General features: G+C 42.0%; 1 protein-coding gene across 1 annotated transcript in view; it reads left to right on the forward strand.

Moving 5' to 3' along the window:
* The first annotated feature begins 15,009 nt into the window (after nucleotides 1–15,009).
* The window catches only part of CFAP44 (cilia and flagella associated protein 44), a 134,116-nt gene continuing 132,459 nt past the window's right edge, over nucleotides 15,010–16,666 (forward strand). The window contains exons 1-2 of the mRNA XM_056109135.1: nucleotides 15,010–15,142; nucleotides 15,852–16,011. Coding sequence (XP_055965110.1) covers nucleotides 15,010–15,142; nucleotides 15,852–16,011 — 293 coding nt within the window. The remainder of the gene's footprint in view (nucleotides 15,143–15,851; nucleotides 16,012–16,666) is intronic.

Raw genomic sequence — 16,666 nt, forward strand, 5'->3', positions numbered from 1 at the left:
GAATATGTGGGTTATGTGTCTCCAGCTCTTTGGAAAGATAGGAGTCAAAAGCAAATACTATTTACACTCTTAAAATTCCGCAGGATGGATATGTCTTTCCCAAATGTTCTCGCTTCCGAAATCTGACACGCCATTTCTCCCTTCCAAATCTGACACGGTAAAGAAGCGAACACCAAGCCCAGACAAGGTCAGACCCGAACACCTGAACAACCTGCCATCAGTACTCATCAATACACTGTCTTGGCTCTTCACACGCTTGCTACCTGTCTGAATGCAAGGTTCCATCCCAATGGAAAATCAGCAGGACTGTTCTACTGTACAAGAAGGGAGACATCCATGACATTGGCAACTATCGCCCGATCTGCCAGTTGTCTGTCATCTATAAGCTGTTCACTTGAGTCATCCTGCGTAGGATTGGCAGAACACTAGATGAAGGAAAACCATTTGAGCAAGCTGGGTTCCGAAAAGGATTCAGCATGATCAACCATATCCACACAGTAACCAAGCTCATTGAGGTTTCTTGGGAGTTCAAGATGCTGCTCTAACATTTATTTTATTTTATTTTTATTAGTGAAACACCATGAGGTACAGTTGTAGACTTACAAATTTTTGTGCTTGGGTTTCAATTATACAATGATCAAATACCCATCCCTCCACCAGTGCCCATTTCCACCACTATGGGTCCCAGTATCTCTCCCACCCCCCAACGCCCCATCCCACACTGCCTCTGTGGCAGGGCATTCCCTTTTGTTCTCTCCGTTTGGGTGTTGTGGTTTGCAAAAGAGGCATTGAGTGGCAATTATTTTTGGTCTATAGTCTACTTTCAGAAGGCCTTTAATTCTGTTGAGACTGAAGCACTCATCGAAACCCTAGCAAAACAGGGCATTCAAACTCAGTACATCAGGATTCTCGGTGAGCTGTATTACGGATTCACTACAGGATCTCACCATTCTACAAGGAAGTGATAATTGACGTAAAGAGAGGGGTTAGGCAGGTTGATACCATTTCACTGAAACTCTTCGGTGTCACCCTCAAGAATGTCTTGCGACGACTGGAATGGGAAGGAATGGGAGTGAAGATAGAAGGTCAGCAACTACACCACCTCCACTTTGCTGATGACGTCGTTCTAACAACACCAAACATTAGCCAATTGGCACAAATGCTGGCTGACTTGGACCATGAATGTGGAAAGGTCAGACTGCAGCTGAATCTCACGAAGACAATGTTTATGAGAAACGAACTCGTTCCTGACGTTCCATTCGCTCTCAATGGAACGAACAGCTCCAAATGCAGCAGTTATGTGTACCTTGGTCGAGAAGTCAACATGACAAATGACCTGGCACCTGAGTTGTGCAGGAGGAAGAGAGCAGCTTAGAATGCCTTCAAGAGCGTCGAAGAAATAGCTAAGAGGACGAAGAGCCTCTGGCTCTGGGCACATCTCTTTGATTCCACTGTTCTTCCTGTATTAACACATGCCTCAGAGACCTGGGCTCTACGAAAACAGGATGAAAACACTATTCAGGTCTCCCAAAGAGGAATCAAAAGAGCTATGCTTGGAGTATCACGCTTCACTCAAGTGAGAGAAAGAATCTGGAATTCCGACCTCCGTCAACGATGGACAATCAGGGACGCTGTCTCGTTTGCCAAGGCATAGAAAATCAGATGGGCTGGACACATAATGAGATTTGGAGATGACTGCTGGTCTAGAGCCATTACTGTCTGGATTCCATAGGACGTCAAAAGATGGCATGGCCGCCCACCTACGAGATGGTCAGACTTCTTCGTCAAGACACTGAACGAATGGTTTGAGGCTCTTCATGTTCCTGGAGCAAGCAGATGCCATTGGGTTACAGTAGCATTAGAAAGGGATGGATGGAGACATTACTGGCGCTTGCTCAAGAAAATCAATGAATAACGGGATGTCAAGTGATCAAGTGATCAATTTTCTGGCATCTAGGGGGTATAAAATATTAGAGAGAATTAGGTCCAGCTCAGTAAAGAAGTTTCTGGGAACAATTTTAACTATAGGAACCAAGACCTTTACCACGCCTACAAAGAGGACCTCGAAGTTTTGGGTGTTTAATGAAATTTCATCACTAATGGATTATGAAATATAAATAAACTGTCAAACCCACATATGAAAGCTTGAAGGACATGGGCAACATCCCACTCTTCTGGGGCATAAGAACTAGTAGTTTTCTTTCATATCTCAAAACGGGTTTTAAATAAGTCACAATTCTAGTTTTCCCACAACTTGATAAGCAACTTTCCTTTGTATTTGAAAGGTTAGGCATATTGTTGGGAGTCTAACCTCAGGTATTCGTCACAAAAAAGTGACTAGTGGATTACTTGAGTAAAAGTCTAGATTCAGGTGCAGCTCGATGGCCTAACTGCTTTAGGAGCAGATGGTGTCACAGCTTTGTAGATACAGGAAACCTCTAAATTTGGGAAGGGCCTTAATCATCTACACCCTTTCCCAAATTATGCCACTCCTAGAAAACAAGGGCAACCTTTGGATGAATAGTCATCTCCTCAGTTACCATACTTAATTTTAGAGGCTTAGAAATGACTTTGAAACCATGTTCTCTACCTTAAACCTGGCCACTTTATTGCTTATTACAGAACCCCACACACAACTAAAATATTCTTGCTTCAAATACTGGAATATCCAACATGCCAGTAGAACTTTTATATGTAATAGCCTTTTGGAAATTTCAGGTCTCATTAAAAGTATAAAGAGAGGCCAGAGAGACAGTAAAGTGGGCGGAGCACTTGCTTTGCATATGGCAGACCCAGATTTGATACCTGGCATCTAATATGGTTCCACTGAGTGGTCCCTGAATGCATAGCCAGGATCAGGCCCTGAGTACCTTCAGGTTTGACTCAAAAAATTAAAGTGGAAAGAATAATAAATCAGATTTGTTGAAGATACAAATTGGGCAGCTCAGAAAATATCTCAAAATTGGAGACTAGTTCTTCCTTTGATTTTGCTTAAGATGTGCGGTGGTCCACGCCCTGGTTTGGGTATTAGTCTCTTTGAAGCCTGATATGGGAGAGTCTGATCTATTTCACTAGAGTATTCCTTGATGTGAAGGCATATTCTTTTCCTCAATTGTTTTTAAACAAGGTCTAAGAGTTTGGTTAGCAGGTACTCTGAGAGCCTTGGGTTTCTACTGGGTAACCTCTCTTCTCTGTAGGCACCTTTGTATTAAAATCCTAACTGGCTGAAGCACTTTCACCAGAATTAAGACCATCTGCCAAGGTATGTTTCTGGTCCCTTTCAGCCCCACAGTCATCAAGAGTTCTGTGATTTTGAGCTGGATTCATCACTCACAGGTAAACAGATCAGAGCCGGAGCAGTTGCACAGAGCCAATCCGGGCTTGATCCCTGGCATCCCATATTGGTCTCTCGAGCACTACCAGGAGTGATTCCTGAGTACAGAAACAGGAGCAACCCCTGAGCATCACTGGCTGTGACTCAAAAAAAAGAAAAGAAAAGAAAAGAAAAGAAAAGAAAGAAACATCAATTTAGCACACCCAGAGGTTTAAGACTTAGCCCCTTAATATCAGGGACAATTACCTAGATTTCAACACAGACATTAAAAAAGAAAAAAATACCAATCCTAACATCTGAAGGCCTGAAGTAACCTCTTCAAAACCTCTGGTTAAGTGTGAGCAGTGACCTTATCTGTCTTGTAATACCTACAATCCCTGCTTTTGAAATTCGTAAAAAAGGGACCCTTTCGTGGTAGAGATACTCTTTGCTATTATTCTGCTATTTTCAGGATTTTTACATAACCACAGTTGTCTCCCCAGAGTCTAAGAATTCCAAAAGGGTCCTGCTTCTCAACCACATAACCAACTGCAGTGTTTTCCATAGCCCACTGGAGTGAGTAATTGTACTGAAGTCTGACTTTCCCTTCACTGTTATCTCCAATAAGGCTAATGCCTGAACATCATAATAATAAACATCAATGTCTTTTTTCAGCAGGAAGTATCTTCCAAAGATAAATTTTCATCCATATTCCTCCTAAAGTATTTAGGGCACCACTGCTAGAAATGGGGATTGTTAGAAGAATTGAGGGAGGGGTTAGATCTGGAGAAAATCATAAAGGAGCCAGGTAAGGGAACAAAGGAAGGAGGATTCAGTCAAGAGGAAGTCAGAAGGTAGGGGCTGGATCATCTAGGCCTTCAATTAGCTCTTTATACTTGATTGACTGTACCGATAAACCAATAAAAAATAGGGGCAAACTTCTTGAGTCGCTGTACAGGAGGATTAACAGTTACGGCAGTTGGGAATTTCATTTAGCCCTTAGTGATCTGATCGAGTGTACGTGGCTAGCCAATCAGATAGAAACAAGGGGAGGCAGGGAGACAGAATGCATATAAACCCAGGTCTCTGTATAATGGAGCCTCAGAAGTTGGTAAAGTGTGGGGTAGAAATAATTAATGCAGGTGTTCCTGTGTCAGCCGTCATTCCAACCAACTTGCTCTGTTAAAGAGTTGTAACACCTAAGTGCTGCAGTGGTACACATGATAATCTTACACATTGTCTAGAGGAGCTCAGCGCTGGTCCCAACCTGCTGTAACACTCCTCCCTACTTAAGGGTCAGAAACTGGTGGAAGGCTTTAGTAAGCTCTTTAAAAGCTTGCTCTGATTCTGAGGTATAACTGGGTTTGGAAACTGTTGCGCTGTGGGAGGTGAATTCTGCTGTATTTGACTGATGTATTTATTTATTTACTTATTTTCTTTTTGGGTCACACCTGGCAATGCACAGGGGTTACTCCTGGCTCATGCACTCAGGAATTACTCCTGGCAATGCTCAGGGAACCATATCGGATGCTGGGAATCGAACAGGGGTCGGCCGTGTGCTGTGCTATCACTCCAGCCCCACTGACTGATGTATTTAATAGCCCAAGTTCACATTAATTTTCTTGTATATAGACTGATCATTTTTATAACATACGGCTGTTTCATGATGCCCCAGAAAGCTGCTGCAAACTCATTTGCTGATCATTTGATGGCTCTAGTCAAAGACAGCAATTTATTTAGGTGGACGCATACATTTGGTGTTATTTTGTATCTGTTCTTTCACTAACATTGACATCTCATGTGACATCTACTCAGTTTTTTTCTTCTGCCTAAAGATGATCATCTGTTAAGCTGCCAAGAGCTATTTGGATATTTTCAGGCTTTGGCTAACGTTCGTTCATGTACAGGGATTTGTAGGAGCATAGATTTTGCATCTCCTGGGCAAATACTTTTCATGTGGTGTATGTCTAACTTTGAATTAAACTGCCAGATGCTTTTCTGAAGGGGTTGCGCCACCTGTCAAGCTAGGCCCAACTTTGCCTGGAGCTCTCTGCTCTCAAGCAGCACACAACAGGAAATCGAATTTGCTCTCAGGGACCAACAAAAAGCGTAAATTAAATAACAACACCAAACACACCACCAGGTGTCTTCGCTGATGAGCCCCCCCTCCCCCCCGAGGGATCCTCGGGTGCCTGGGGAGCGGGGTGCGGTTGTCATTTACCTTGAGCGTGTATGACTTGGAGTATTACTGGCTCAGGATTCAATTTAGTATTACTCTCTTTGGAAGTCGAAAATCATCATTAAGTCGCATCAACGCACTTTCAGGGGTCAGTAAACTGGTAGGTAGAAGGAGGCTGGATCTTCCGCTTTCGCTTGAAACCCAAGGGAGGGGTGAAGAAAGCGCCAGGTCCAAAGAGGGGCGACAGAGGTGGGCGCTGCTGGGGGCGCAGCTCTGGCCCTCCCCCAGCCGCCTCCCGCCAGCGCCTGCGCCTTGCCGCGCTCCGAGACGCGGGTTGCGTTGCCATGGGAACCGCTGTAAACGCCGGCCTCGGCGCCCGCCCAGAGAGTAGCAACACCCTGCGGGGGCCGGTGCCTTTGGTAAGTTTAGACCCCCCACCCCCTTTAGCAGCGTCTTTTCTGTCTTTTCCGCAGAGCCCCCCTAAAATCTGTTAGCCACTCTGCGGAAATTCCACCCGGACGTTATCAGGCTGGAGCAGCGTCCCTCAGCCTTTTGCTGGAACTTTCCCGTGTCCTTCCTCCTGGCCAGTTCAAGGCTGAGTGTGTCCAGCTTTCCCAGGCTTGCTGCTGGACCCCGTGGCCTTAGACAGAAGAAGTTAGATCCGACGAAGCCAAAAGGAGGGGTTCTGGAGGGGTAATGCTTGTGTTTCGGGGTTCAGCAAACCTGTCCCTTACTCAGCTGCGGGGTGCTTGGCAAAAGATCCTCTGTCCTTCAGTTTCCCAGTCTTTAAAAAAATTTTTTTAAGTCTTTTTTTTTGGGGGGGGGTGCACATCCGGGAATGCACAGGGATCACTCTTTTTTTTTTTTTAATTTTTATTAGTGGAACACCATGAGGTACAGTTGTAGATTTACAATTTTTTTGTGCTTGGGTTTCGATTATACAATGATCAAATACCCATCCCTCCACCAGTGCCCATTTTCCACCACCATGGACAATATCCCTCCCACCACCCATCACCCCCCATCCCACCCTGCTTCTGTGGCAGGGCATTCCCTTTTGTTCTCTCTCTCCTTTTGGGTGTGGTGGTCTGCAAAAGAGGCATTGAGTGGCAATCATGTTCAGTCCATAGTCTACTTTCAACATGCATCTTCCCTCCTCCCCTCCTGGGAGGATAGAGGCTCCCTTCTCTATCTGAGCTGCACAGGGATCACTCTTGGCAGTGCTCAGGGGACCATCTGGGGTGCTGGGAATCGAGCCCTGATCTGCCTTCATGCAAGGCAAGTGCCCTTTTCGACTGTACCATCACTGCAGCCCCGGGTTCCCAGTCTTATTTATGTCAGGACTGCCAGCCTTGCCAGTCATGCTTACCTCGTCCACAGAGTTCTTGGGACAATTAAGCAGGATACAGGCAATGTGGGTAGTTCCGTGCATGACACACGGTGCACAGCTGAGAGTTACTTTCAGCACACAAATAACTAGAATGGCATACAAGTCGTCTGCCTGTTCCCAGTTCTAAGTTGCCCTAGCTACTAATGAAAATGTTTGCGAAGGAAGCAGGGCTATGGATGGGGCTATTAAGTGGGATGTCACAGGAGAGGAGACACAGATCCTGAAATCAAAGACATCTGTGCACATCCAGGTGAACTCTTTATACCAGGACAAGCTCTTTATACTAATCCAAGCAAGAAGAGTGGCCCAGTAAGAGCTTTTTTTAGAAATACAAGAGACAGTGTGGGAGATGGTTTAGGTGGGAGGGGATGAGGAGAAGGGGAAGCGTGTGAGGTGAGGCTGTGGTTAATGGTAAAGAAAACCCATTATACTCTTCGTGTCTGTCCATTTATAACAGAATTTCATGACTTCATTTTTTTTTCTGACAGCTGTGTAGTATTCTATTGTGTAGATGTATCAGTTTTAAAAAAATTTTATTGAATCACCGTGAGAAATGGTTACAAGCTTTCATATTTGAGTACAATCACACAGTGATCAAACACCCATCCCTCCACCAGTGTGCATTCCCCACCACCAATAATCCCAGTATACCCTCCCCTTTTCCACCTTCCCCCTGCCTCCATGGCAGACAATATTACCCATACTATCTCTCTACTTTGGGGCACTGTGGTTTGCAATATAGATACTGAGAGGTGATCATATTTGGTCCTGTATCTACTTTCAACACACATCTCCCATCCCGACCAATTTCTCCAACCCTTGTTTTCTTAGTGACCCCTTCTCTATTCCAGCTGCTTTCTCCACCCTGCTCATGAGGCAGGCTTCCAAACATGGAGCAATCTTTTTGGCCCATGTGTCTGCTGTCCTTGGGTACCCATGACATTTTTTCAAAGAAATAGACAAAACACTCCTGAAATTCATATGGTTCCAGTTTTGTCTTGTTTTGTTTTTTTTAAAACGGTTCTCAGGCTGTTTCCAGATTCTGGCTATTGTGAACTGTGCTGCAATGAACAAACAGGTGCAGATGTCATTTCTGCTGTGTGTTTTTGTACCCTGGAGGTATATTCCCAGGAGTGATATTGCTGAGTCACATGGAAGTTCAATTTCTAGTTTTTTGAGGAATTCCCATATTGTTTTCCAAAAAGGCTGGACCAGTTGGCAAGTAAAATAGTCAGAAGGAGAGGGACAGACATAGAATTACTGTGCTCACTTGAGGGATATTAAAAATTACGTAGCATGAGACTAACATCCAAGGAGAGTAGAAACAAGGAGCAGGATGACTAGTCCACAGTTGGAAGCCTGTCATAAGGGCTGGGGGAGAGGGCATTTGGGTACAGAAAGGACTACTGTGACACTGATGGTTGGAGGGATCTCTCTGGATGGGAGATTTGTGCGGAAAGTGGGTGAAGGACCAAACATGATGGCTTCTCTGTATTGAAAACCAAGGGAGGGGTATGGGGAGGGAAGAATAAAAAGAAGAAAAATACTTGCCAAGAGGCAGGCTGGTGGGGAGTTGAGGGAGATGGCAGGAGGGATGTGGGGAATATTGGTGGTGGGAAGTATACTCTGGTGGAAGGATAGGTGTTGGAACATGGTATGACTGAAACCTGATCATAAAAGCTTTATAACTATCTCATTGTAATTCATTAAAAAACATATTAAACAAAATGAAAGAAAAGAAAAACCATTATGAGAAACAGAAGTAGTATGGTAATTTTTGGTAAGGTCACTTCGGCGATGATGTTGATGTTCCAACACAGAAAGCCCATAATAACTGTATTATGAACAATATTGTAAACCTAGGTGTTTAAATCTGACAGTCTACAGTAAGTATCACAAAAGGAAGAGTAATTTAAATAGTATTTGGCTATAGGATTTAGAAACGGATTGTATAGTTTAGATGACAGGGAAGGATTCACTGGTCTGCTTTCTCACCTGTAAAGTACTTGACACCTGGAATATACTCAAAACACACAAGCTATTCTTTCCACAGTTATATTTCATGTTACAAAGTGAAAACCTAAGTTGTCTGCTTTTATGCAACAATCTCTAAGAGTCTTAACATGACCAGCTCTGAAACACGCTTCTGTGTAGTGTTGAAGCCTGGGAAAGTGAGGACTGATTCGGAACTCTAGTAAGTGGAGTTGAGTATTTGTCACCGTGGGGACTGCTTTGTCTGGCTTCAGCCAACCTTCTAGCAATATGTTCACTTGCATCTCTGTGTACTGTGATTTTTTCCCCCTTTACATATTTCCACGGTTCACAGTCTAAAATATCAAGTAGGCAAGGCTGGACCATTGAGCTCTAATATAATAAAGGCAGATTTAAGGCAGCTCTTCAAATAGACTCCCAAATCTAACTAGTTCAGTGGTATAAGCTAGAATGTGATTAAGAGCACAGAAATAAGGTTTACTCATTCCTGTCCGTTACAAATGGAGTATGGATACAAATCAGTATCAATGAGCCTCAGGTTCCTTTTCAAATAGAGCATAATTTTAGTCTGCTTTAAAGAAATACAGTTACCTCTAGCAGGTAAAGTGATAGTTTGTCTCAAAGACCCCAAATTTGGAGGGATATTAGATATGCTGGGAATTAACTTCATGATTTCTCAAAGAGCTGAAATCATATCAGTGAGGAATAATGGGAAGAATTGAGGTCCTTTAGCTAGGAAAAGAGAAGACATAGAAAAATGCACTAGCTAATTTGTGATTTCTGCAGTATACAGAAAAACACATTTTGTTACTAGAAGAAGAAACGAGGGGTAAGTGAATCCAAGTTGCATAGAGGAAGATTTCTGTTTCAGATAAAAGGAACTTCCTGAGAATTAGGACAGAGCATTAGCAGAATGTGGTCACCTTTCCCCTCCTTGAAAAGTAATGCTTGGGATATATTAATCGCATGCACGCGCACACGTGTGTGTGTGTGTGTGTGTGTGTGTGTGTGTGTGTGTGTCTGAGTGAGAGAGAGAGAGAGGAGAGAGAAAGCAAGAGCAGGGACTGAGCCTCACACCGATCCCATACAGACATGCTGTGTATAATTAATTACATGAGACATTAAGCATTTTATTATAAAATTGGCATTGTGTTACATGATAATAAGCCCAACTACAGGCAGCTGTATGTATTCTGAGTTCTGAGTAATAGGGCTAGGCTAAGCTCTCATGGTGTCGTAAACAGGGTACCTAAGCAGGGTAGCTGTCAAAGTAAAATATTGACTTAAGGTGTTTTTTTTTTTAACTTAAAGTAGCCTTCTCAGATATAAGATTAGGAAGACCTGTACACATCTGACCAACGTAGAAATAGTGCCATATCCTGTTTGCCAGCCCTGACTGCCATTGAAGACTATTGAGGGAAAATGGGGTATTGAATGTGAAGCCAAGAGTTACTTAAAAGAAAGAGATGGAGAGTAGTTGTTTTCAAATGCATTGAGTGTCGATAGAGAAAATCTGGTGGATCACCCATCCTGAAACCCTTCACAACCTTGAAATAAGTTACATACATAGTCCAAGCCAATTCATGTTCTACTATATGCCCCTCTCCCCTGTTGCCCTCTCCTGGTCTAGACTACTTTGATCCCATCACAGACCCAGACCACTCTGTGAAGGTCTCTTTGCCTCGAGCAGGCAGGCCCCAGTAACGTCTCCTTCATCCTAGCCCTATTTCCCTTCTGTACTTGACCATTCGGACTCCTCGCCAGTGCCTCTTGTACCTCTTTGTAAGCCCCAGCTCTAGCCATTTTGCTGGACAAGCCCATAGCACTCTTTTCTCTCTGTTCAGTGGTACTCAATATTCTTCGATTGTTTGATATCTGTATCTCGAACCAGCATCTCCACAGAAGAAAAGGAACCTCTCTAATCTAGGAATTTAATTTAGTGCCTGACATAACACTTAAGACATATTTGGTAACCTCAATGAATATTTTTAAAGTAGTTAATAGCACCAGGAGAATTTAGTAATGGGAAAAGAAAGAAGGATGGAGGGATGGATGTTGAAGAATGTCATTTGGGGTAAAAATGCACTTGTGGGGTGATGTTTACTATGACCATCTGAAAAATCAGAATTGCCAGGGAGAAAGGGGAAGTGTCTGACTGTATTTGGACATTCTGTATATGTCTCTGCACTCTTCTGATGATGTCATTTTGGATACTGTGCAAACACAGGATCACCAATGCATACTGTGTCAGCTGTTCTGGACTTAGGGGGAAATCTGCTAATGACTTTTATAGTTTCAACCCTTCCTTATTCTGTATCAATTTTGTACTTACAGAGAATATGAAGGAACCATCTGATCAGGATTCTGATGGGAAGTCAGATAAACCAAAGAATAGTAAGCATCAGGCTCGGGTACCCACTGTGTCTGCTGTGTCAAAATGTAAGTCAAGAGTGAACTTAGTAAAATAAAATATAATAATAAAAATTGTGCTTAGGTTTTTTATTATTAAATTTAGATAAAATAATATTTAAAGTGTGCATATCTAAGTTTACGCATCAAAAAATCACTTGTTTAATTTCTTTACTAAAGTAAAAGAAGTCAGTATTTCTTTTTTTTTTTTTGTTTCCCCTTTATTTTATTTTATTTTTTTTTAAAGTTGTAGATTTACAATTTTTTGTGCTTTGGTTTCAATTATACAATGATCAGATACCCATCCCTCCACCAGTGCCCATTTTCCACCACCATGGATAATATCCCTCCCACCCCCATCCCCCCATCCCCCCGTCTCTGTGGCAGGGCAATCCCCTGTGTTCTCTCTCTCCTTTTGGGTGTTGTGGTCTGCAAAAGAGGCATTGAGTGGCAAACATGTTCAGTCCATAGTCTACTTTCGACATGCATCTCCCCTCCTGGGAGGATCCTCCAAACATCCTTTATTTGGTGCTCCCTTCTCTATCTGAATAGCCCTTTCCTCTAGGATACCCGGCTGGCCTCTAAGTTATGGAGTAATCCTCCTGGTGCTGATCTCAGCTATTCTTGGGTATTAATCTCATACTTTGTTACTTTATATCCCCCAGATGAATGCAATCTTTCTATGTCTATCCCTCTCTTTCGAAGTCAGTATTTCTTTTCCTTTGTTTTTGGAATACCTTTAACAATTTTATTTTTTGTAATATTTTTCTTTTTTCCCAAAATTTAACTTTATTAAAACACTATGAATTACAGAGTTATTCTTAGTTGGTTTTTGACATACAATGTCCTATCACCAATTCCACCACCAGTGTTAGCTTCCATCCACCAGGATTCAAGGTTTCTTCTCCTACTCTCTCATCCCTCCAGCCTACATTGACTGGCACCTTTGGTTATTAAAATTTGGTTATTAAAGTTTGGGTCTTGCGATTTCACTGTTGTTGACTCTGATTTAGATATTTAGCTTAATCATTCCTTAACACCACCAATGTACCCGATATGGTCCCCCAACACTGCCAGGAATTATCTCTGAATACTGTGATATAACCTCCCCCCTACCCCCAAAATAACAAAACAATTAAAAAATTAACACCCCGGAGCGATAGCACAGCGGGTAGGGCGTTCGCCTTACAAGCGGCCAACATGGCCGACCCGAGTTCGATTCCTCCGCCCCTCTCGGAGAGCCCGGCAAGCTACCGAGAGTATTCGATATGCCAGACACAGTAACAACAAAGTCTCCAATGGAGACGTTACTGGGCCCGCTCGAGCAAATCGACGATCAACGGGAAGGCCTTTTTATATTTTTTATTGAATCACTCTGAATTAAAAAGTTATTGATGATTGAGTTTCATTAAATGTGAATGTATGCAGTGTTCCAGCACAAATCCCTTTACCAGCGTCTACTTCTGTGCACAAGTGTTCATGGTTTCCCTACTCCACCCTCACCCCGCAGCCTGCTTTTATGGCAGGAACTTTTTTCTTTTTTCTTATTAGGTATAGTTGTTTACAGAACTGTTTCTGATATGGTGTCATGCATACCTCTTCACCTCCTTTCGGCAGTCTTTGTCCAGATTGACCACTTCCCTCTATTGTTGTAGTGGTCCCTTTCTAATCTATCACCCCTCAGGGAAAACTTTATACAAAAGGACTAGTCCTCCTGTATCTCCTGTCTCTATGAGTGTTAGTTATTCCCCTGCTATTTTTCTTTATGTCCCACATATGAGTGAGAACATTCTGTGTCTGTCCCTCTCCTGCAGATACATTCCACTTAGCATCTATACTCTCCAGATCCAGCCACGTATCAGAAAACTGCATGACTTCCATCTTTTCTTCTATCCAAGTAGTATTCCACTGTGTATATGTACCTAAGCTTCTTTATCCAGTCATCTGTTCACATGGGTTGTTTCCAGGTATTGGCTAATGTGAATAGTGCTGCAAGGAGCGTAGAAGTGCAGATGTCTTGTCGGGCCCTTTGGTATATTCCCAGGAGTGTAATTGCGGGGAAATATGAAGCCCACTTCCTAAGTTTTTGAGGAATGTTCATATTGACTTCCAAAAAGGCTGGACCAGTGGATTTTTCCATCAGCAGTGACTGGGAGTCCCTTTTCTGCCGTATCTACGCCAACACTGTAATTGTTCTTCTTTTTGATGAGTGCCAGTCTCTCTGAGGGGAGGTGATATCTCATTGTTTTGGTTTGCCTTTCCCTGATGATTAGTGATGTAGAGCAATTTTTCATATGCCTTTTGGCCACTTTATATTTATTTATTTGGTTTTTGGGCCACACCCAGTGGTGCTCAGGCCTTACTCTTGGCCCTGCACTCAGGCATCACTCCTGGTAGGCTTGGGGACCACATAAGATGCTGGGGATTGAATCCAGGGATCCAGGGTGGCCACGTGCAACCATTTCTCTGGTTCTTTTTTTTTTTCTTTAAGGGACGTTTCTGTTCATTTCTTCTCCTCCTTCCCCACTTTTGTTTCTCTTTTATGGGGCTAGATGTTTTTTTCTTGTATAGTTCTTCAAGTGCTATATCTATATCTATATCTATATCTATATCTATATCTATATAGATATATCACTGTATCACTGTCATCCCATTGTTCATCGATTTGCTCGAGTGGGCACCAGTAACATCTTCATTTGTCCCAGCCCTGAGATTTAGTAGCCTCTCCTTACTTGTCCTTCCCAAAGCTGCCATATTGGAGGCTCTTTCAGGGTCAGGAGAATGAGGCTTGTTATTGTTACTGTTTTTGGCATATCAAATATGTCATGGGAAGTATATATATACATATATATCTTGAATATTAAACCTTTATCAAATAAGTGGTGACAAAATAAAATCGTCCCTCTTCCTATCTGTGGGCTATCTTTGTATTCCGATCATCATTTCCTTTGAGGTGTAGAATGTTCTTAATTTTACATAGTCCTTGCTTCCACTTACTTGGTCAGTGGCTTTTTTCCTTAAAGATACTTCTGGCTTCAGTGTTATGGAGAATTTTGCCTGTGCATTCCTCTATGTACCTATGAATTCAGGTCTGACATTGAGGTGATTTAAAACAAAAACAATAATAGTAAAAAAATAGAAAAGAAGATTTTTTTAGATAATCTTTTGTTATCTAAGAAAAGGTTATTTTTATAAGTGGTGTCTGTCTTTGACATCCAAGGTCTTAAATGATCTTTGTTAGTTAAACTGGAATAAAGATAGAAACATACGTGATCATTTTTTAAAAATTCATTTATTATTATTTTCTCTTTTTTTGCTTTTTGTGTCACACCTGGTGATGCGCAAGAGTTACTCCTGGCTCATGCACTCAGGAATTACTCCTGGCAGTGCTCAGGGGACCACATGGGATGCTGGGAATCGAATCCGGGTCAGTTGCGTGCAAGGCAAATGCCCCACCCACTGTGCTATTGCTCCAGCCCCATAGGAAATCATTTTAAAAAATCTTTTAATTTTTTGAAAATATATAATGGTAGAAAATAATAAATGAATTTAAAATGGAAATTAACTCTTAGAAAACATTTTTTTTGCTTTGCAATGTTATGAGTAACCATAGAAAATGATTGTTTTGTGTATCACAAAGCAAAATAAAAGTATTAGCTACTTTAGAAATAAAATATTTAAGTTAAAGTTTAGAAGTTATTAAAACAAGTTAATTTTCTTGTTCGTATGAAAGATGGTTCACGATATTTTGAAGACCCTACTGATGAAACTCAAGGGGAACCATATTTTGATGACACTGACTCAGATTTGGAAGGAAGTTCAACTTCACTTCTATATGATAATGAAGAAAGCAGTGAAGGTAAAGTATTCCTTGTTTTCTGTGAGTAACTTCGTGTTTTAAAACAAACCACCTAGACAAAATTAAAATCTGTAATTCCGTATAAAGAAAAAATTGCAAGATGTGTGCATTTGTGGTGGGTAAAAGGTAAAGGTAAAGGCCCTCCCGTTGATCGTCGATTTGCTCGAGCGGGCCCAGTAACGTCTCCATTGGAGACTTTGTTGTTACTGTGTCTGGCATATCGAATACTCTCGGTAGCTTGCCGGGCTCTCCGAGAGGGGCGGAGGAATCGAACTCGGGTCGGCCATGTTGGCCGCTTGTAAGGCGAACGCCCTACCCGCTGTGCTATTGCTCCAGCCCAAAGCATCAAATATAATAGCGTGGTTGAATGTCTCTGGCGTTGTTTAGTCCATTTTGAGACATATAGAACTCTTCTACCCAGACTTCTGGGCATGGGGTGGTATAAAACATGCTGTACCTCAAATCACTGAAGATATTTTTCTCTGGGAACCAATTGAAAGCTGCTTGTTGAAAGCACAAGTGATCGACATATTTAAGAAAGGCCAAGTCATGGCTGGTTTTCCCCAGGATTGTTGGGAAGTGGCATCCACTGGTGAGGACTGTTGTATATTTCTTGCTGGAGGAATTGTGGGAGGATGTACTTCTTTATGAAATTCTGTTTCAGGGTTTCTTGGATGCTCTTCTTAGTTTGAATATTTTAATTTTTTAGAACTTCGGGTCATGGAAAGCTCTGCCCCGCCTGCAGAAGAGATACAGGAGGAAGTTAAGAAGAAAATGTCAATTAATTTCTACTACAATTACATGGATCTGGTTTCAAAGCCTTTCATTACTTCAGATTCAGTCGTACCATGGGATGTTCTCACACTTGTGTATCCATTTCAGTTATCCAGATATAATTTTGGGATTTTAGCATCTTAGGTCAGGGGTTGGCGAACTAGAGCCGATGAACCAAATATAATGGCTGGTCTATTTTTTCAACTTACAGTTTTATTGGAACATAGCCTAAAATATGTAGTATCTGTCCCTTTACGAAAAGTAATTTGGAGAAGTTTGGATCTTAGAGAAGCTGAGATATGAAAACGTTTGTTTGATGCCAAATAATCAAAAAGAGAAAGAATACCTTTCTGGTTTTCCTTCATGAGACACGAATGAGTATATTTCTTAATCCCACTTACTCCACCGCCCTGGACTCTCTTTTCCAATGCCTCTCAATTGAAAATGCATGTTTTCTTTTCCTGAAATGCTTCTGAGGTCATTACCAAGTGTTAGTAATTTCCAGTTATTTATCAGATAAATTATCGAAGAAGACAACTCTATTGAGGGAGCACACAAAAAGCTAGTTTAAACTGCTCTGAAGATAGTCTGTGGATAAATGTAAGATGGAAGTAATTAATAAGGAGATTTAGTGTTCACTATGAGTTTAGGTTTGTAAAATGGATAGTTAGAAGATGATTTTTACTTCTTTTCTTGGCTAGCAGTTTAGTCAGCTTTCTCCTTCAGCTGGGCAGGTGTTATGGCCACATG

Source organism: Sorex fumeus, unplaced genomic scaffold (assembly GCF_029834395.1).
Source record: "Sorex fumeus unplaced genomic scaffold, SorFum_2.1 ptg000265l, whole genome shotgun sequence".
NCBI lineage: Eukaryota > Metazoa > Chordata > Mammalia > Eulipotyphla > Soricidae > Sorex > Sorex fumeus.